Consider the following 23,287-nt stretch of genomic DNA (forward strand, 5'->3'; position numbering starts at 1 on the left):
TGAAAATGTCAGAAAGATGCTCGCCATAGTGCACAGCGGCGCAGGCGCAGATGTGCGAGGGCCCGTTCTGCTGCTCATAGTCATGTGCATTTGCGTTCACGCATGCGCACACGCACGACAGCCTGTTGCTAATGTTGGCGCCAATCAGATAATTTAAACCCCGCAGGACTATTAGCCTGTGCTGTCTGATCCCATCTCCCAGCAATCCCTGGACAGACTACTGGACCGAACTGGCACTCATACCCCACCGTGCTCTTGTGGTTGTTGTTCCACCTTCAGTGGCCCTTGAACCGGAGCTGTACGAGAGGCCTTCCTCCTGCCATCAGGCTCACAAGTAAGGTACGTGACAGAAAAGTTGTAAACTGTATGTAAGATCCAAAACCAGGACAGACCTCAAAAACTAATCACCAAATACAGATAAAATGAATAAAACCAAAAAACAAATTTAAATAAAACAAATGAAGTTCCCGGTCGCCAAGCTATTACTTGCCCCCTAGGAAGCTACAGTATAATATAAGCAAAAACCCAGCATAATTTAATACCAATTTGGATACCAGGTTCTTGCTTATAAAATGAAAAGTTGCCCATCAAAATGGGGAGGAGATCCTACTGCACCTGAAGATGTTTTTCAACTCTGGAGTTCAGCTTTAAACCCTGTAGAGTGCTGACAACACGCAGCATTTTAGTAACTGAATGTTGTCAGCCCTCAAAAGCTGGCCATACATGGATTCATGACTGAGGGGCATGCAGAATATCGAAGCTAATACTTACCACCTAACCAATAAAACAACCCCCCCTCAACCTTCTCCCACCTGAAATAACCACGCAATTCTCCTTTTGGTGTAAAACCGGCCATAGCAGCCATTTATTTAACATAACTTACATAACACTTCATACAGTACAATCAAATAATAACTGACAGTAATGATCCCAACTGGGTCAAAGGTCTTCGAAGGCACTGTTGCTCACTTCAATAACTCGGTTGTATCTGACACCCAATGAAAAAGCCCCCAGCCGCTACTACACCACCTCGGGGACAATACTACAGCTACGTAGTCCCAGATACAGCCAATGAACTCCAACCTTACCAACGTGACCTTATAATTGGGAAGGAACACCCATACCTACGATGGGCCCAACCAATAATTCACCAAATTGTCACTCCAGCACCACCTTCAAAGACCCAGCGACCCCTTCCAGCTGCCATGACAAAACAAAAACACCAGACAAACACCTCAGGACACAAAATGCTGATCAAGAAATGAAAAGAAAATCAAGAAACCCACACAAAACCAAACAACATGTCAAACACAAAGGACAAAACCAATAACCAAAAACAAAAACAAAACAAACAACAAAACAACGAAAAAGGTCCAGGGAGGGATGGTGGGAGAAACCACAGCCGTGCTGGCACAAGCTCAGACTGACAGCCGACAAGTCCCAATCCCTCTCCTCATCCTGGAAAGACCACCCTCCAGCTCAAATACTCCAATATCAGGTGAGTAACCACCCCTACCTCCTGAATATCCTCCCACCCAAATCCAATCTCAGCCTCGTCTACAAGCCCCAGTCATGCTGGCCCTCCCCTTAGCTTTGCTCAGTCCAAGCCCTGACTTTTTTTTTTTCATCAGATGGTGGGCTAATAGAAAAAACAAATGAACAGCTCCACCCATTCACACAAGTGAGGTGGATAGACGAACCTTCCACACTGTGTTATTGTAGTCTAACAGGGGTACTCCTCTGCTGTCAGAATACACCGATCGGTGCTGCAGATGATCGGCTGGGTGCATCAATCAAAACCAAATTTTCCAACAAGCCCAAGTGGGAGCAGCAATGGATGAATCGAAATTCAGCAGGTCCCTGCTGAACCGACTGAATTTTGATCAGTCAATGGCCAGCTTCAGTCATTTGCTGAACTACTCAACCACTCCTACTCTCAGATTTCAGATAAAGGCTAAATATTCTGTAATACAAATTAAGAACTGAATTTGGCCATACATGGATTGAAATTTGTACACTTCAGCATCCATTGGCAGAATTTCGATCAATGTGTGGCCATGGTGGTTGAACAGAAGTCGATCTACCAATTGCCAATAGGCTACAGCTCTGATCTGTGTATTCTGATGGTGGGGAAATCTGTTAGAATACAAGAGCACAGCTGGGAGGATTCTCCTATCCACATTGAATGTGTGGATGGAGTTATCGGGTTTGTTTTTTTCGTTCAACACACTGGTTGAATAAAAAAAAGGATCCATGTATGGCCAGCCTAAGAGGGCTTTTTGAGATAACACAGGAAGTATGCCAAGGAGAGCTCTGTCATAAACAGATGTAACAAGATCTATTCTATATTCTATAATGAAACCATATATCTAAATATATGTGAATAATTAAACTTTCTATCTTGACTTCAGCACCGAAAACTGATTCAGAATATGAAAATTCAAATGTTCCTCCACCAAGCATCTATGCAACTACTATTCTAGGAACTGAGGTATGATCTGCTTAACTACTCTTTCCTACAATATACTGTATATACCTATATTATGTTGTATAATATGAGCCAAAGTATATAATACCCTGCATTAGTCTAAGAGTTTCTGAAACCATCACTGCTTTTCATTAAGGTAGAAAAAACTGATGTTTTCTGGTTATAGTTGGGATTTTCTGAAAGGAGTATTTAATAAGCAGAGAGAGGTTATTTTTTTTGACCCGAGGATTCTTGTTAATAAGTAAAAACTGACAGAGGTAATTTATTTACAATATCTGTGGAAAAGGTGTATGTCTTATTGCTACAAAGTAATATATAATAGGTATGTCAAAAACATCTTCTCCAACCACATCCATAAGACAAATTTGTCTTTAAAATGGTTCTAAGTTGAAATATCAATGGAACTACTCCCGTATGAGCCACAGGAATACTGTCCAGGTCTTCCCCAGTTACTTTGCCCTGCAGCCAAGTACATAGGCTCATTCACACTTTTTTCCAATAACCAGTCTAGAGGTGTTGTTTTTATTTTTTGTAGCTCTTAGATAGAGCTGAGGGAGAGGAGTGGGATACTCTGGAAATAGGAACTATGTACACTTTGTCTAATCTTCAGGGCGAACTATGTCAGAGTCCTTGCTTGAAACAAACTGTGGACTTCAACTTTAGGGCAATAGTAAAAAGTAATAGCAGTAGTAATAGCAGTAATGTCTTTAGAGCCCCAGAGCAGTGTCCCTTTAAAAAGTAGACCAGGTGGACAAAGCTCTTCGGAACAACAACCTCAGCTGACTTCGTAGCACCAGAGGGGGTTAAACAGTACTCGGTCTCTAAGATCCTTTCGGGATGTCTGTACTCACAAGGCCCAAGAGCAGCTGGAAGCCTTCCTTCGTAATACCAGATCAGATTTTCAGGAGACAGTCCCTCAGTCAGCATAGCAGAACCGGGGTCTCAACATTCAGGCCCTCAGGTCACCCACCTGAGGCCGCATGACCATAGCTGTCTGGAAGGGCAACGTGACCTCTCCCAGGATGGATCAGTCCTTGACAGGAAATAACCCCGACCCCATGTGCTTACTCAATATATACAGTTACCCAGCATGCCTTCAGAGCCTCTCTCTCTGGGGTAGGCCAGGGCTGTATCAATATTCATGCTGCCATCTGCGGAACTCCACACCTATCATCCAGAAACTTGTAAAGTTTCCTGGGTACAGAGGAAGCTAGGCAGACTAGCAGCATCTGAGCACACAGAACAGACTTCACTATGTGATCACGGCTCACTAAGTACAGTGAGCTAACTATGCTTTTTCCTAACAAATATTTACAGTCACTCTAACTACAGAGTGACAACTAAATTTACTTATCAAAAATACAACTAATTATTTCTAACCCTAGAACCTAGCTTGATACATGAAATAAGTAAAAAAAGTACCACTACTTGTTGTGCACCCCCCCCCCAAACACTTACCTAACTCCTCCAAGGACCCAGAGCTGTCCATCTGCAGCACCATTGCTTCCTCTTTCTGGTCTTACAAGGGACTCTGTGAGTGGTGGAAGCCATAGGGTGTAGGAGAGAAGGCATGGCCGAGCCACTCTGTGTGTGTCTATGGACACACACAGCCACACTCGGGTGCACACCTGCATGAGTGCCTCTTCACTCAACCTAGTCCCCCTTCCTTCTGCCATGGCTGTTTTCAAAATAGCTAGGAAGGACATCTCAGCTTCCTGCACTTTCTACAGGCAAGCAATGGCTAAAGGAATGTACAGCATGCCCCCCATCCCTTCTGCGTTCTTCTACTGTTGCTGGTCTGTTTTAAGTGCTTGGAGTTGAGAGACTTTCTGCCGTAGTAAAATTGGTGTCCGTCTCCTTCCTAGCTGTTGTCGCTGCAGGAGGGGAGGGGGGCAGGTTGGATCTCATAACTATTTAAAAAATGGCCACTGACCCAGTTTATAACTGACTTTTGCAGCAAGGACAAATGAAGTCAACTTGCTAGTCAGCTTGCCAACAAACTAATTAACCTGTCTAACAGTATGCGTTAAAAACAGGGGTTTAGTTAGCACACATTTGCAAATACGTACATAAGCCACAGAGCCACGTCACAGCACCCCGATATTCTGCGGTCCTAACTCTACAAATTTTGAGAGCCCCCATTGTAGAGGCACATGTATTTAATGGATAGATCAAGGGCAGGTGAACCTGAGGGAGCCCACCCCTCTTTAAAGGCACAGGAGCGCACTGGACACCCAGCATGTAGCACAATGGCAGCCAGGGTGTCCATATAATTAGACGTGGGCTGCACTTAGAAACATGGGACTAAGTACTACATGTATTGTCCAATAGGAGAGAAAACAGTAAGGAAAAGTAAATGGTAGATCTACTTTAAAGTAGTTGTAAAGGCAGAAGGTTTCTTACCTTCAGAATTTAAAAACCCCTTCTGCATGCATCTTTCTCCACAGCGCAATCTAAATAAATACCTGAGTCTGATCTTGATCCAGTGATGTGGACGAGAGCCAAGGCTCTCTCACTCCTCATTGGCTCCTGTTGCAGTCAATGAGAGCCAGTGATGAGGAGCGGGGGGTTGAACGGAGCCCCATTTTGGGTGTCCTATGAGCACACAGAGCAGGGCTTAGGAGCGAGCACGCATGAGTGTCCCCATAGCAAGTGGCTTGCTATGGGGGCACTCAGGCTGGGCCGGGGGGAGGTGAATTGGACCCCAGAAGAAGCTGGAAAGAATAACATGTTTGTTATTTTAATAATAACAGAAAAAACAACAAGCTTTCCAATCACTTTAAACTGAGAAGAATACAGTTAGGCTACGTTCACACTAGCGCTGTGTGCAGGCGACAGAGAGGCGTTTGGGAAGCGTTTTTACCACACATGGTGCTGTTCTAAGCGTTTGCGCCTTGTCGTGGCAAAACGGACGCCTCTGGACGAGTCAGGAGGCGTTGAAGCCTCCTATTCTAGTCTATGGTGCCGCTCCGCAAACACCCGGCCGGCGTTTGCGGTGCGGTTGCGACGCGGTTGCGGGGCGTTTGCTGAGCGGTCACACCACTCAAACTGCATTATAGGCGTTTGGGGGGCGTTATTAACGCTCGTCAAACACCTAGCATCCGCCACTAAACCGCGCATGCTGCGTTTGCGGAGCTTTGCCAAGCGGCAAAAAACGCTACGCAAACGCCGGACCAACGCTTGCCAAATGCTATAGGGGCATTTGGCAAGCGTTGGCAAAACAGCCAAGTGTGAACGAGCCCTCACAGATAATTTTACAGCATGTACCCTGCACTGCAATCCAAAGATCACAAAATTTCCTATCAGTTTCTGCAGTGGCCAACTGTTATTCAAGATAACACACTGCCACAATCATAAATCTGATAGATTGCTATGGACCAATGCTACTTACACAGCAACAATTCTCTTTATTCTGTCTTATTAACAAAATACTAATACACAATTTTGAATTATGTGCTTTTTTCTTTTACTCCCAGAAGAAACCTGGACTGCAAGAATCACATTATGATGTAAGTGTTATAAGTTATTAGTTTATGGATTTACCTGATGGTAATAAAATAATTAACTGGTCCAGGGGCGGACTGACAACTCATGGGGCCCCCGGACAATAGGGGATCATGGGGCCCCTGTGTCCTTGCCCACACACAAAGCACACCCAGAAAAGCCTATAAAAAAGGTACCAGGGACATTTCATGGGGCCCCCTACTGACCCCAGGCCCTCGGGCAGTGCCCGAGTGCTTGAATGGTCAGTCCGACCCTGAACTGGTCTATCAAACCCATCTGGTATTCTACAGCTTGTCCTTTGAATCTCCCAACCAATCCAGAAATGTTGGCACATTCCTGCCCTCAATAGGTAAAGGCATTAAAAATGACAAAAAATTTTTTTTTGCACTGAAATAAGTAAAACTGAACTGAAGGGAAATAGAAAAGAAACGTAAATTCATGAAAGTAGTATTAAAGTGGCATTTAAAGCGAAGTTCTGGCCCCCCGCCACCCCCCCAAAAAAAATTACAAGTTAGCAGCTACAAATACTGTGGCTGCTGACTTTTAATATTTGGGCACTTACACGTCCAGGCATCCAGGGGTGTCGTCACCCCGATCTGATTCTTCAATCAGCTGTAGGATGCTGGCGCCGCCATCTTGACTAAGGGAAACTGGAAGTGAAGCCATGCGCGAAGCGTGCTGTTCTGCGCTTTGTGAATGGGCTGCAGTCCTCTAGGACCTTGGAAGTTTCCCAGAGGGCTGCGGTGGGTCCAGCTCAGTTCACCGTGGCGAACTGAACCAGAAGTGGGAGCAAGTACCTGTCAAAACCAGGTATCTGCACCCCCCCCCCCAAAAGGTGCCAAATGTGGCAGCAGAGCGGGGAGGAGGCAGAAAAGCGGACCTTTCACTTTTGGGTGGAACTCTGCTTTAACTGAAAAACCAGAATGTAATATATTGCAGCTTATCAGTTCTTAGATGTTCTTGAGGCATTAGTTTTCTTTTTCAGATATTTTCCTTTATTTCCATCCCGATGGTCCGTCCTGTAAATCTATTGTATTTCTATTTCCGTTAACAGGCCAAGCTGTCCAGCAAAAGCGACAGTTAGAGGGTTGAGACAAACCATTTAAAAAGGGTGCTTACAATGATCAGCTCCTAGACATGTGCATTTCATTTCGCAACTAATCGATTTATTGGAGATGTGGATGTATACGTAAATGTAAACGAATCTGAAAAATGTTACAAGAAAACTAACAAATGCATTTGTTTCATTTGGATGACGTCACATGACCCGATAGTAGTTCAGGCCCATGGGGAAATGAATCAAATTTTTTAATTTGTTCAATAATTCGGATTCAAGTACATTTGTGATTTAAATTGAATTTGTAAATGTCACAGCCAGTCAGTTCAGTTCCACAGTCTAATGCAATTCTTAGGTTTGAAGTCCATCCATAATATATAATGTTAGCCTTAATACAAATGCACAATAAAATGCATTATATTTATTGATGGTAGTGCAGGCACCTGTGTAACGCACTGGTTTTACATTTTACAGTTAACAAGTAACTCGGAAACATGTTTGGATCCCATAGCATCATTGACAGGTGTTGTGACGGACTGCCTGGCACCCCGACTGGGTGCCTCAACCAAATAGTGCCTCCTGACCTCCAAACCCTTCCAGCAGACCAATATATAATACCACCGCAATTAATCGTTCTATCATTGTGACAGGTAGACGGGGCAGGTTCTGGCTGCTTATCACGACAGCACACCTAAGAGCTGATGGAGCCTAAATGAGTGGTCATCTATTATAAATGAGTGGTCATCTGTTATAAATGAGTGGTCATCTATTATAAATGAGTGGTCATCTGTTATAAATGAGTGGTCATCTGTTATAAATGAGTGGTCATCTGTTATAAATGAGTGGTCATCTGTTATAAATGAGTGGTTATCTGTTATAAATGAGTGGTCATCTATTATAAATGAGTGGTCATCTATTAACTTCACATTATCTCGACATACACAGAGTGCTAGAGGCTGGCTTATATCGATATATCTTTACATCTTAGTATCTGAGGTTGTATTCCTTGAGTAGTACTGTTGTATTACTTGTTGTATAGATGAGCACAATAGTTTTTTTGATTATAAAAATCACTATCTGACTACGTCTCAGCTCCCAACTCCCCTCAGCTTGTATCACCCCCAGGCCACTTCATACATCGAGCTGATGGACATCACTCGGACCCTTTTTTTCGCAACATCGCTCCCTGGTCACCTCACAGACACTGCCACTAAAAGACATTCCTCCCCATCCCACCACTGTCATATCCTTCACACTCCTCTCCTGTACATACTGCCCACTTTCCTACCCCCCACACTCCTCTCCTCCTGTACATACTGTCCACTGTCATATCCTCCACACTCCTCTTCTGTAAATACTCGAGGGATTACACTGGACTGGATCAGGGCTGTACTGAGGGCACAGAAGGGATAGAAGGACTACACTGGGAGGATACTGCGAGAGAGGACCAACATAGCAGGGTGATGAGACTGGAGGAGGATGACATGGGATGGAGGAGGAGGACATGAAATGGAGGAAGAGGACATGTGATGGGGTAGGCCCAGGACAAGGAGAACATGTGATGAGGGAGATGAAACTGGAAGAGGAGGCTGTGGGATGGGGGGATTGGACAGGAGGATATGGGATGGAGGAGATGGGACTGCAGGAGGAGGACATGGAATGGGGGCCTGGAGGAGGACATGGGATGAAGGAGATGGGACTGAAGAAGGAAAAGGACATGGGATGGAGGAGGACATGGGATGGTGGAGATGAGACTGGAAGAGGAGGACATGGGATGGGGGATATGGAAATAGAGGAAGCCATGGGATGGAGAAGGAGGAGGACATGGGATGGAGGAGATAAGACTAGAGGAAGAGTACATGGAATAGAGGAGATGAGACTAGAGGAAGAGGAGGACATGGGATGGAGAAGGAGGAGGACATAGGGTGAAGGAGATGGGACTGGAGGAGGAGAAAGACACAGGATGGAGGATATATCCAGTTGTGAGAGTGTTAAAATAAAAGTTGGTGCACTGAAGGGCTTGGTGGGATGGTCAGTGGGTGGATCCAGTGGGCGGGCCCTGGGGAATGTTTGTGGTCAAGCCGGGGGGGGGGGGGCAGACCTAAAGCTGTGTAAGGGGCCCCATAATTTCTCTTAGGAGGCAAACAATGGAGAAATTACACGTTATAACAGTAAACACATAACAGCTTAATAAACAGATTACATCTAACATCAGGAGACCCCAGCATCAGGTTGTTTTGAGACAATTATAATCTTCTGCTTTGAGTCTCTGAGTCTAGGAGGCGGTTGAAGCAGTCAATGCTGGTTTGGGCTGTTGATTCTATAACCCAACAAAACAGAGAGGCTCCAAATCTGTATCCGGGTCCTCCAGTTCACAGAAACTGTGTGTTTCCGGGAGACATGGACTTGAATCCAAAGTAAAACTACTCCAAAGGTCCCCCTAGCACACACCTCCCAAAGCATAGAGCCCCTCAAGTGCCAGGGCCCATGGTCAGTAGGCAAGAGGCTAGCCTGCAGTCCCCTCCAAAAGCCCCTGTCCTGGATGGGTCTGTCACAGGTGTTTTGATAAATGTTTGGTATTGGTAACCCTTTTTCATGTCATAACTAACAGAATTCTCTAATTTTGTATTAACAGCAATTACCACAGAACAGAGCCACCTATCGCAACATGATGTCCTTAACAGGGAAACATTAAGGTAAGAATTTTTACACTGATATTCATATATGTAGTTCAGGTCTCCCATAAGCACTCATTTCAAATTTGCCTGATGATAGCAACTGGAGTCACCCATCAGCTTCTCATTATCAGCAGTAAGGTTGCTGCAGTTAAACTGGTATTAAACCCAAAAACAAAAATGTAAGTTATTGCAATTTAAGTAGGTGGCTCCTCCATCTGTGGAGGAATCACCCTTGGACAGCAGCATTGGCTGGAGAGGGAAGTGTTAGCTGGACTGGTAGGTTTTAAGTGATACTAAAAGATTCAGCTTTTTTTTTTTTTAACAAACATGTCATACATACCTGCTCTGTGGAATGGCTCCTCCCCCCTGCTGAGTGCCCCCAGAGCCAGCTGCTTGCTCTGGGGGCACTAGAACATACTCGCTCCCGAGTCACCTCTGTGTGTCCATAAGATATACAGAGCACGGCCCAACCCCCTGCTCCCTCCTCACTGGCTGTGATTGGCAGCAGCTGCTGTGTCTCAGCCATTGAGAAGAGAGAAACTAGGGAGAGATGCTGCTCCCGTGCACATTTCTGGATCCAGATCAGGCTCAGGTAAGTATTGGGGGGACTGAGGGGGAAGCTGCACACTGAAGGGTTTTTTTTTATAATGCATAGAATATATAAAGGTAAACAACCTGCAGCCTTTAGAACCAATTTAAATGGACTTGATAAAAATGACTAACAAGTTAAAGTGGTATTAAACGCAAAAGCAAACATTTATTATATTACAGCTTTCCAATCCTTAGATGTGATGGCTGCATTAGTTTTCTTTTTTTAGGTTTTCTTTCTCTTATTTTCCCCTGTGATCCTGCCATTAAGTCTGTTGTTTTTTTAACAGAACAAGTTCTCCTGGAAATGTATCGGTCAGAGGGTTGAGACAAATCATATATCACTGACAAGGGTGCTTACAATGATCAGTTTTTATTTATTCATGCAAAACCTTTATCCCATAATAAAAAAAAATGTTTCTCTAACTCCTTGCTTACCTGCAGTGTGGGCTGGAATTTAGCTTCAATTTGTTAGTGTACCTAAATCTGCTAGTATGTCTAACACCCCCCCTTCCCAGACTGACAGTGCTACTATCTGCTGTGCCCCCTGTGCTCCTCCTTCAAGATTAGTGTCTCACTAATACAGGAGATGTTACTGGACAGATCACCAGGTGATAACAGAGAGAAAAAAAATAGAGAAAACTAATGCAGCCACCACATCTAATGATTCTTAAGCTACAATATATTAAATTTTAGGTTTGGGATTAAATACTGTTTAAAGCTGAACTCCAGCTAATACAGTTTAAAGAGGTAGTAAACCGTCCCCCAAAAAATCTAAAAAATCTTCTCCCTGAAAGTAAAGAGCACAAAGGCGTCAGCATACCAAGACATTTTGGACAATTTCATGCTCCCAACTTTGTGGGAACAGTTTGGAGATGGCCCCTTCCTGTTCCAACATGACTGCGCACCAGTGCACAAAGCAAGGTCCATAAAGACATGGATCAGTGAGTTTGGGGTGGAGGAACTTGACTGGCCTGCACAGAGTCCTGACCTCAACCCCATAGAACACCTTTGGGATGAATTAGAGCGGAGACTGAGCCAGGCCTCCTCCCCCGACATCAGTGCCTGACCTCACAAATGTGCTTCTGGAAGAATGGTGAAACCTTCCCATAGACACCCTCCTAAACCTTGTGGACGGCCTTCCCAGAAGAGTTGAAGCTGTTATAGCTGCAAAGGGCGGGGCCAACTCAATATTGAACCCTACGGACTAAGACTGGGGGGCCATTAAAGTTCATGTGCATGTAAGGGCAGGCTGACCAATAATTTTGGCAATATAATATACAGTATTTGTGATGACGGAAAACAGGAATGATTTGTTGTATAATTAGAACTCTGAATATAATCAGTAATTATTATTATTATTATTACATCGAGTTTATATAGTGCCAAAGGGTTTGCTCAGCGCTGTACAATAGGGGGCACAGTACAACAATAACACACAACGTACGAGGGGTAAGAGGGCCCTACTCTTTCGAGCTTACAATGTAGGAGGGAGGGGGTAATGGTACAGTAGGAAGTGGCTGAGGGGAATGAGGGGTGGGAGGAAAGAGGGAGAATGGCCGTTAGGTGAGGGTGGGGTAGGCTTCCCTGAAGAGATGGGTTTTGAGGGAGCGCCTGAATGTGAGGAGGGAAGGCGACAGTCTGATGGATTGGGGCAGTGAGTTCCAGAGGATGGGGGAGGACCTGGAGAAGTCTTGCAGTCGTGCATGGGAGAAGGAGACCAGGGAGCAGGATAGGAGGAGGTCCAGTGAGGAGCAAAGGGTACGGGTAGGGCGGTACTTGGGGATCAGGTTGGTGAGGTAGTCAGGGGCAGTGTTGTGAACGGCTTTGTAGGTCAGGGTTAGAAGTTTAAATTTGATGCGTTGGGCAAAGTAATTGGCATTCTTGGCATATACAGACTATTTCATATATGTACATTCCTATCTTTTTATTAGGTTTTGTTCCTGGACAGTGTCTGATGGTTGGTGTCTGATCTGTCTTAACCTGCTCCAGTGCCACAAGACATCTGCTGCTCATCTCTACCTTTAAGGAACGCCATACTTACTCCAAAGAAAAATGCCCAAAATTCTGACTACAAGGGCCTAAGCAATGATCAAAAATGAGGCAAAAGAACCAACAAACTTTATAACAGAAAAACACTAAAGTGGTAGTAAAGCATCAAAAATAAAACAAAATCTTCTCCCTGCAAGTTAGCAGCATAATGTGCCTTAGCCATCGCATACTAGAACATTATGAAAGACTTAGCTGAAAACGAAGCCCTCCAGAGGGGCGCTGTCACAGCTTCACCCGGTCTTCCTTCCAGGTTCGATTGACTGAGCCGCGGTGAGATCACTCCCGTGCGCAACGCCATCCATCAACAGCTCAGCACACATGTGCCTGTGCGCATTTAGGAGATATTTACTGTACCTACAGGTAAGCCTGATAGGCTTTCCTGTAGGTATTAATAAACAAACAAAACTTTACAACCACGTGCCCTCCAGAGGATTTACCCCCCTTCCTCACTAGGCCATTTTTTGCGATACTGCGTTGCTTTACTTTAACTTACAATTGCGTGATCATGCAAAGCTGCACCCAAATAAAATTTACACCTTTTTTTTCCCCACAAATAGAGCTTTTTTTCAGTGGTATTTTATCGCCTCTGCGGTTGTCTTTTTGCACTATAAACAAAAAAAGATCAATAATTTGGAAAAAAAACTTGTTTTTGACTTTTTGCTATTAAACGTAAAAAAAAAAAAACAATTTCACCATAAATTTAGGCCAAAATGTATTCTGCTCCAACCAAAAAAAAATTGGTTTACGTGAAAGTTATAGCATTTACAAATGGCGCTATAGATCCTGGGATTTTTGTTTTTTACTAGAAATGGCGTCAATCAGCGACTTATAGCGGGACTGCAGTGGGCATTCTGACACGGGGGGGGGGAACTGACTTGGTGTCACTGACATCCCCAATGACACCAATACAGTGATCAGTGCTAATAAAAAGCACTGACACTGTACTAATGACATAGGGCAGGAAGGGGTTAACATGTGGCACGATCAAAGGGTTAACTGTTTTACTATGTGGGCTGTGTGTGTGCTTCATTGTAAGCACACTGCTTTGCATGGCTCTGCTGTGCAGAGCCATACAAAGCAGTGTGCAGGAGTGGACAGGGGGAGAGATCTGTATTGTTTAAGTACAGGTCTCTCCCCCATCTCAAATCCTCGGGGAATCACCAGCGGGACCTGGTGATTGACAGCCGAGGCTGCGAATGGCGGAGCCCCCTACCCAGAACTGCAAAATCATGTCTAAATATGTGATTTTGCGCACCCGTGCAGCCCTGTTGCAGTATTTCTGCTATGGGGCGGTGCAGAAGCGGTTAAGATAGAAAATTTAAGCTGCTCCCTTGGGAAACTACCAACAAATCAACACTTATAAAGTCACTTGTCGAGACTGCTGTGGCTGTTATTCCTGCCTTCCTCTTTGGGGGAACAGAACTAGTATTGGAGAAGGATTTGTCATTTAGGCCTCTTTCACACCATACATGCATAAAAACTGATGGAAAATGACACGCAGATTTCACTGCAGAGACATCAGTGTGCATCATTTTTCCTGCGCTCTTCCATGAGTTTTATACACGATGCAGATTCCTGCGCAGAAAAAAAATCTGCTTGTGATACTAGTGTTGTGGTGTGAACAGGGCACATAGAGGACAATTGATTTAGTTGTGCCCTTGCAGAACACATGCAAAAAAACTGACATCTCTGCAATATGGTGTGGCACATAGTAAGGCTACTTTCACACTGATCTGCCGCAAAAACGCATAGGCATTTCTACCCCGCTGAGCGGTTTTTTAGAGGACACGTGAGGTAGAAACTGCACCAAAAACACATTTTTCAGGCGTTTTCCATTGATTTCAATGGGAAGAGGTGTTTTTGGGGGTGTTTTTTTAACTCCCCAAACATGCCCCAAAGATGCTGCAAGCAGGAGTTTTTATACGACACCGCAAGCGCAACTCCTTAGTGTGAAAACATACATAGATATTCATACACATGGAAGCATTTTTCTTGAGCTTTTCAGGTGCTTTTTCAACGCAAAAATGCTTAAAAAACTCCTCAGTGTGAAAGTAGCCTACAGCCACATGCTAACTGGGTGTTTAGCCCCCGTGCATGAACCTCCAGCATATAGGTGCAGGGGGGGTGTAGGGTACAGGTGCACCCTCCAGCCGGTCTGCTTCTCAAACTCTATAAGAGGCTGACAGCTGATGGGGCTGGATGGTACCCTAAGCTGTACTTATTATATGTTTGGTAAAGTATGCATCTAGGGATGAACGCCAGAAATTCAAGCAGTCTTCATGCATTCTTCGGTGCATACTTCACTAGTATAAGAAGTGCTTTGTGTACCGTTCAGTTACAGCAGCTCTCTGCCTCTTCCAAAATTTGACTGGCTGCCAGCAGCGAGGGCTGGACAATTAAGCCAGTACCTTCAACCCATACCTAAAGACTGGTGCCTTATTCACCATGGCTACAGTGAAGGAAATAAGTATTTGATCCCCCGCTGATTTTGAATGTTTGCCCACTCACAAAGAAATGATCAGTCTAAAAATCGAATGGTAGGTGTATTGTAACACCGAGAGACAGAATGGCAACAAAACATTCAAAAGAAATGCATGTCTAACAAATGATGACTGATTTGCATGTTCATGAGGGAAATAAGTAGTTGATCCCCTATTGTTCAGCAGGATTTCTGGCTACCAGGTGTCTTTCATACAGGTAACAAGCTGAGATTAGAAGCAGTCTCTTAAAGGGAGTGCTGCTAATCTCATTTTGTTACCTACAACATCCCTCCATAAATATCTCCCACCCATATTTTTAATTGTATTGAACTACATTTATATCTGTTGTATCTAGAGATGTGCACGATGAAAAAAATTGTTTCGCGTGGGATTCATTGGTTAAGGTAATTTATTTTGTTTCCACATATAGAATGATTAATTTCATAGATTTCGGAAGATTGGCAATATTTGTTTTACGGTGTTAACAGGTTATTTCAGGGGATTACGTATGCACTCTGAGACATCCCTGCTAGTCCAACACACAAAGAAATGGAATGAGCTGTGAGGGGTGTTTTTATAGAATGTTGAAAAATGTTAATGCAAAATAAAACAAAATTGATGCAAAAGAACGAATGGAATGAAATTAATATCGGATGTATTTGTTATGTTATGATTCAGGGATTCTGATGGATCCACCTCCATCCACCCCAAACACAAAAAGTAGGAATCATCTTATCTCGCTTTTGTACCTTACTATATTTATTGCAATGTGTTTTTATTTCATATGGAGCACATATTTTTATAATGGTGAAAAATGTTAATGCAAAATAAATAGAAAATGGATCCCAATCAGTTTGGATCATTCATTACAATGTTGGATTATTTTGGCTGAATAAAACCTTGAAAAAAAAAAAAGACCCAAACAATCGCATCATGTCATTACTATTGTGATTCGGATACATAGGAATCTCAGCATACAGAAAGTTTCATCTGAATTTTGATTTGTAATGAAATGAATTGCACATGTCTAGTATCATTTGCAAAAATTGGACCGTGTGGTGTTAATATAAATTAAATAGTATTACAGCCAAGAACATCTTAGGATCGGAAAGATTTTCTGTTTTTCAGCAGAAGAACACAATAAAATATGAGGACATTTATTTTTAGTTCATGCTTTTACACCTAGCTTTCCACTATATATACCAATACTATTTTGATGTAAAAGGTCACACTCTGGGAACGTACGCTTTAATGTGTCACAACTTATAATAGCACAGTTAACTGTAAATGGGCCCTAGAAGATCTAACCACTGACAGCAGTTCTAACCCTTCCTACTCTTACATCTAAAATGCAAAAAGAGAAGATTTGACTTTACATGCACTTCAACTGAATATATGCAAGAACAGTACTAGATTTGTTTAACCACTTCCCGTCCAGCCCACCTATATAAAACGGCCGGATGGTGGCAGTGCAGGGGCGGGTGGCCGTTCATAAATGGCCTCCCCGCCCCCTGCTTGTGCGCGCTCCCTGGGAGTGCGCAGCACCGCGATCTGTACTTTCTCCAGTTCCCCAATGTTGTTTTTGTGAATTGGTGCCCAAATCTGAACTGCATATTCCAGATGAGGTGTTACCAGGGGCAGACTGACCACTTGGAAACTCAGGCACTGCCCGAGGGCCCGGGGTCTGTAGGGGGCCCCATAAGATGCCCCTGGTACCTTTTTGATAGGCTTTTTTGAGTTTGAGCAAGGACACAGGGGCCCCATGATCCCCTATTGCCCAGGGGCCCCATGAGTTGTCAGTCCGCCCCTGCGTCTTACTAATGATTTGTACCGGGGGAAATGATATCTCTCTCTCTGGAGTCTATACCTCTTTTAATACAAGAGAGGATTTTGCTCGCTTTAGAAACCGCAGTTTGGCATTGCATGCCATTATTAAGCTTGTGATCTACCAGAACCCCCAGATCCTTCTCCACCATTGATTCCCCATTTGACACCGTCCTGCTAGCCAACTGTACTCTGCCCTACTGATTTCTGTACAATGTCCAGCTGACCTCCCATCCTCTACCCCCTCGACCTATTTTACTGCACCCCCACATCAGACTGGCTAGATACGGTTTCATATATGTCACATTGATAACTTTTTTTATGTACACAAGTATTGGCTTATCGTGCCAGATTTAGATATGTTTTAGATATGTTTTCAATAATTTGTAGACCCTAATTGAATGGAAAATTGTTTGGTGTTTTTTTTTTGTTCTTCAACGTTTACAGATTCATTTGAACACTTTTAGGCTCCATGCACACTGGTGTGTGTGTTTTTTGGCTCCTAGAATCTGCTATCACACTACTAGCCCATTTTAGGCTAGTAGTGTGTTTCAACTTCAGTATTGAAAAACAGAAAAAAAAATTTTTTGGTGGAATTTTTGGGAGCAGTAGAAAAAAAAAATCTCTAAATGCTCCAAACAGTGAAAATGCTAAAAAAAAAGCCCTGTAATGCTCCTAAAGTGCTACCAAAAAAAACTAATACCAGCGTTTTTTGTTTTTTTCTAATCCAACGTTTTTTGAGCTTAAAAAAAAAACCTGCTAGTGTGCATGGAGTTTCAGAGTGATTTTTATGCATCTTGTCACTCCACTGCACTTTTTGCTCTATTGATGCCGCTAAAGATGAATGGGGATTTTAGGTGGTTTTTGCAGAACTGAGGCATAAGCCCTTCACGTCTTTCATTAAAAAAATCTCCAGTCTATGTATAACTTCCTGTTAAAATACAATGTTCATGTTTTTTTTTCTGCAACTACATCAGTCAGTGTTCAATAAATATATTCTTTAACCAGTAGATGGCGGTGTTTAGAAGTCTGTAGCTGCATCTATGGTTAAACTCTATGGGGTTGATTTTACTAAAACTGGAGGGTGCAAAATCCGGTGCAGCGCTGCAAAGAAATATATCCGCTTCCAGGTTTTATCGTCAAAGCGTAATTGAAAAAGCCTAAGTTGGACTCTAATGCAGCTGTGCATGACAGCCAATCGGCTTCACCAAGTTTAGTAAATATGCCCCTATGTATTTTCTCTGTGTAAGCCATTGAAATGTTATTACATTAGGCCCCTTTCACACGGGCGTTCTGTTTTTTTCATCAGTTCAGTCACATTTTTTTTTTAAGCAAAAACGGATCAGTTTACGTCCGTTTTTCATCAGTTTATGTCCGTTTTTTTACAGGAAAAAAAATAGAGTTTTCTTCCGTGCAAAAAAACGGATGTTAACGGATATAAACAGATGATCATCCTTTTACATCCGCTAGTCCATAGAAATTCATGGGTGTCCATTTTTTATCTGTAGACGGACAGATGAAAAACGGACATACGCCCGTGTGAAAGAGGCCTAATATTCAATGGTGCCCTTCTAATCATCTCAGCACAGTGCAATTTTGGAAAAGGTTCCTGGTAGACTTCAATGTGATTTCAGCCCCATAGACATTTATGTAATCTCACAGAAGTTGCATCCGCATTGATAAGGAACATTCTTGCAACTTTGATGGATTCAGTGTTATTTTTTTTTATTTAACCCTCACCTCTTCTCCCTGGTCATCCTTCATTCATGGATTTTGATACAGCTGCTATTTTGGAGCCTTTCTTCAAACGATTGATCGACACTTTGATTAATCGATCTTTCCTTTGAATAATTGACCCTTCTTTTGGTCAACCCTTTCATTGATCTATCAAACCTTTCTTTGATTTATCAACCCTTCCTATGAACAATCTATTGACCCTTCCTTCAATCAATTTATTGACCCTACCTTTTATCAATTGACCCTTCCTTTGGTTGGTCAACCCTTTCTTTGATCAACTGTTTCTTGCTTTGATTGACCCTTCAGTTGATCAATCTTTCCTTTGATAGATCCTTTAATCGATCAAAGAAAGAATCAATCGATAGAAGGAAGGATCGATCGAAGGAAGGATTAAATGAAGGATTGATCACAGGAAGGATCGATAATGTCAGGGATCCAGGTATGACCAGAGATGTGTGGACTGACACAGGGAAACAGCAGGCTTCAGAAATGATTAAATAATAATAATAAATATTTATTATGAGCTGCACAAAATAAACAAACACAGTGCAAACAAAACAAACCTTAAACTAATAGGTACCGGTGCAGTCAGGGCTGGAGAGGTGGAGTGGTTAGGCAGGCCGGGTCAGGAACAATCAGGCAGAAAAAGGTACAATGGGAGCAGGCAGAAGAATGCAGGAGAGTCGAGCAGGCAGGAGACAGGATACAGGAAACAGGGCACATGGGAAACAAACACCAAGGCACTGACTGCAGGTCTGGCCATTCCTTAAATACACCTCCTGCAATCAGCCTCAGGTGATGGCTGATTGCAGGAGTAAGCTTCTGGTTGCTGAGAGCACCTGCTGGCCAGCCCTGGTACTGCAGCCCACAAGGCAGGTGAGTCCCACCACCATTGGCGAGTCCATTCCTGACAGATTGAGTGTTCAAAGGAAGGATCGACTGAGTGTTCAAAGGAAGGATCGACTGAGTGTTCAAAGGAAGGATCGACTGAGTGTTCAAAGGAAGGATCGACTGAGTGTTCAAAGGAAGGATCGACTGAGTGATCAAAGGAAGGATCGACTGAGTGATCAAAGGAAGGATCGATTGAGTAATCACAGGAAGGATCGATTGAGTAATCACAGGAAGGATCGATTGAGTGATCAAAGGAAGTATCGATTGAGTGATCACAGGAAGGATCGATTGAGTGATCAAAGGATGGATCGACTGAGTGATCAAAGGAAGGATCGATTGAGTGATCAAAGGAAGGATCGACTGAGTGATCAAAGGAAGGATCGATTGAGTGTTCAAAGGAAGGATCGATTGAGTGATCAAAGGATGGATCGACTGAGTGATCAAAGGAAGGATCGATTGAGTGATCAAAGGAAGGATCGATTGAGTGATCAAAGGAAGGATCGATTGACTGAGTGATCAAAGGAAGGATCGATTGAGTGTTCAAAGGAAGGATCGACTGAGTGATCAAAGGAAGGATCGATTGAGTGATCAAAGGAAGGATCGACTGAGTGATCAAAGGAAGGATCGACTGAGTGATCAAAGGAAGGATCGATTGAGTGATCAAAGGAAGGATCGATTGATTGAGTGATTGAAGGAAGGATCGATTGAGTGATGAAGGAAGGATCCATTGAGTGGTTGAAGGAAGGATCGATTGAGTGATGAAGGAAGGATCCATTGAGTGATTGAAGGAAGGATCAAAATAGCTTCAGTGTGAACCTAGGTTATAAAAAAAATGGATCCATAAAAGGCACATAGGAATGTTTCCTATCTATGCTGATGTGACTTCTGTGAGATAAGATAAAAGTCTATGGGGCTGAAATCGCCCTGAAGTTGGAATATAATGTGAATTTCTTTGTCATACAATTCTGTGATCCCAGGCTTAAGGATTTCTAAAGTCCCATCAATAGTCGCACTGGAAATCGAATTTAAAAAAAAATTGCATTAGAATAGTGGAAATTGTTATTAGGAAAACGCATCAAAATGTATCAAACGCATAGCTTTAAATTTAACACAATGCTGGAAATATGTGTTTTTGATGATAGGCTTAGAAAGTAGCCCAATTGGTAGGAGACAGCTGGGAAAGATATCATTTTAGATGATTAACGGCTGAGAAACTTCAGTCTGGGTTCACACTGATGCGGTGTGGAATTCGCAGTGTTTTCTGTGCCATTTCTGCACCACATCAGAATGGCACCCCGTTCATGCAAACCACTGCGGGTGTGTATGTTAAGTTAACAACACCCTGAAATCAGTCCACAAAATGCGGTGCGATGTGCAGAATCAGATCGCATAGGTGTGAATACCCATGTGATCCGATTCTAGTGCGGACCAAAAAAGGGTCCTGCACGTTTTTGGTGCGGTGCGATCAGAGGCATACAAAATGTACGAATCCGATCGCACCGCACACAAATCGCATGTGATTTGTCAGGAATGCAGTGCGGTTCCTGTGTGAATCACAAGCGATGTACCGCACCGCATGTATGTGAACCCGGGCTCAGTGCTATGCACATTGTGTGTGAACACCTGCAGGCAGATTGGGAGATCTGACCTGGATAAATCCCTAAGGTTACTTTCACACTGATCCGCCGCAAAAGCACAGAAAAACTCAAAAAATGAGTTTTTTACTGCACTTTCTGGGTGTTTTTCAAAGGACACATGACTTAAAAAACTGCACCAAAACCGCTTCTCAGAAGCATTTTTTTAGAAGTTTTTAAGGCGCTTTTCAGGTGTTTCCATTGATTTCAATGGGAAGAGGTGTTTTGTTTTGTTTTTTTAAACTCCCCAAACATGCCCCAGAGATGCTGCAAGCAGTTTTTACACCGCAATGCCTGAACATACATAGATATACATTCATATACACAGGGATACAGTTTTCTTAAGCTTTTTCAGGCACTTTTTTTTAAACGCAAAAATGCTCCAAAAAATCCTCAGTGTGAAAGTAGCCTAATGCAGGCCATAGATGGGTCGAAAATCGGCCGATTTTTCGGCCGAAAATAAAATCGGCCGATTTTCGGATCGTTAGTGGGCGATTTGGTCGGCCGTTTTTCGGTATTTTGGCCGGTTTTTTTTTTCGGTAAAGTTGGAAAAAAATCGGCCGATTTTGCCGATCGGCCGATTTTCGCGGCAATTAGTGGGCGAATCGGCCGATTTTTTACCGATAAAAAAACTGCGCATGAGCAGTGACCTGCAAGAGGAAGACAAAAAGAAGAAAACGAAGAAGAGGAAGAGGATGAAGAAGAGGAAGAGGATGAGGATGAAGAAGAAGAGGATGAGGATGAAGAAGAAGAGGATGAGGATGAAGAAGAAGAAGAAGAAGAGGATGAAGAAGAAGAAGAAGAGGATGAGGATGAAGAAGAAGAAGAAGAAGAAGAGGATGAAGAAGAAGAAGAAGAGGATGAGGATGATGATGATGAAGAAGAGGATGAGGATGAAGAAGAGGATGAGGATGAAGAAGAAGAAGAAGAAGAAGAAGAGGAGGAGGATGAGGATGATGATGAAGAAGAAGAGGATGAGGATGATGAAGAAGAAGAAGAAGAAGAGGATGAGGATGAGGATGAAGAAAATGAGGATGAGGATGAAGAAGAAGAAGAAGAAGAAGAAGAAGAAGAGGATGAGGATGAGGATGAAGAAGAAGAAGAGGAAGAAGAAGAGGATGAAGAAGAAGAGGATGAGGATGAGGAAGAAGAGGATGAGGATGATGAAGAAGAAGAGGATGATGAAGAAGAAGAAGAGGATGATGATGATGAAGAAGAAGAGGATGAGGATGAAGAAGAGGATGAGGATGAAAAAGAAGAAGAAGAAGAGGATGAGGATGAAGAAGAAGAGGATGAGGATGAAGAAGAAGAAGATGAGGATGAAGGAGGATGAGGATGAAGAAGAAGAAGAAGAGGATGAGGATGAAGAAGAAGAAGAAGAAGAAGAAGAGGATGAGGATGAAGAAGAAGAAGAAGAAGAAGAAGTAGGATGAAAATAAGAATAATTCCAGTCCAGCAAAAAGTGTCTCTGCAGAGAGCTCCGCTATTTCTGACAGTTCTCTGACAGTTCCTTGACATTTACAGCGGTTGAAACATTGTATCTATTTGTTTCCGAATAAAAACATCTGTATCCTAAATGGAAATAAATAGATACAATGTTTCAACCGCTGTAAATGTCAAGGAACTGTCAGAGAACTGTCAGAAATAGCAGAGCTCTCTTCAGGGACACTTTTTGCTGGCTGTAGAAGGGATGAAAATCGGCCGATTTTTTTTACCATTGATGGCAACGTCGGCCGCTTGAACGACCGAATTTTCGTTTTTTAAAATAAAAATCTGCCGTTTTTCTCCCCATCTATGGCCTGCATAAGAGAGAGGACAGAGGATTCATTCTGGGGTGTGGAGTAGGGCTGATGTGGCCTCCAGTAATTTATCTCAGGTGAGAGCACACCCAAAAGGCAATTGGTGGAAGAGGTTCCTATGTAGTAGGAGGAGGCAGGGGCAGACTGACCATTTGGAAACTCGAGCACTGCCCAAGGTCAGTAGGGGGCCCCATGAGATGCCCCTGCTACCTTTTTCATAGGCTTTTTTGAGTTTGGTTAAGGACACAGGGGCCCCATGATCCCCTATTGCCCGGGGGCCCCATGAATTGTCAGTCCACCCCTGGGAGGAGGATTGCACTAGAGAGAAGATGAAGACACTAGTCATAAGTAACTTTTAAACCATGGTGTTTGCACTTTATATTAATCATGTACTATTATTGAACGAGGGTGTTTTGATAATATTTATGTGTGGTCATTAGTAATTATAGAATATTTGTCTATTGACAAATTGTTATCAATTTATTAGTTTTGTATGAATTCGTTTATTTAGCGGTAGGGATTGTTTATTTTGGAGCACATTATTTTTCCTGGCTT

General features: G+C 43.1%; 1 protein-coding gene across 1 annotated transcript in view; it reads left to right on the forward strand.

The window, feature by feature from the left end:
- LOC149443896 (cell adhesion molecule CEACAM5-like) overlaps positions 1 to 15,476 on the forward strand; it is a 92,301-nt gene extending 76,825 nt beyond the window's left edge. Inside the window, exons 9-12 of the mRNA XM_089655231.1 lie at positions 2,412 to 2,491; positions 5,965 to 5,997; positions 9,685 to 9,745; positions 12,250 to 15,476. Of these exons, the coding sequence (XP_089511357.1) occupies positions 2,412 to 2,491; positions 5,965 to 5,997; positions 9,685 to 9,744 (173 nt within the window). The 3' untranslated portion in view covers position 9,745; positions 12,250 to 15,476. The remainder of the gene's footprint in view (positions 1 to 2,411; positions 2,492 to 5,964; positions 5,998 to 9,684; positions 9,746 to 12,249) is intronic.
- Positions 15,477 to 23,287: the final 7,811 nt, after the last annotated feature.

This window comes from Staurois parvus, unplaced genomic scaffold (genome assembly GCF_062004578.1).
Source record: "Staurois parvus isolate SC_StPar_1 unplaced genomic scaffold, SC_StPar_1.0 ptg000827l, whole genome shotgun sequence".
Taxonomy (NCBI): domain Eukaryota; kingdom Metazoa; phylum Chordata; class Amphibia; order Anura; family Ranidae; genus Staurois; species Staurois parvus.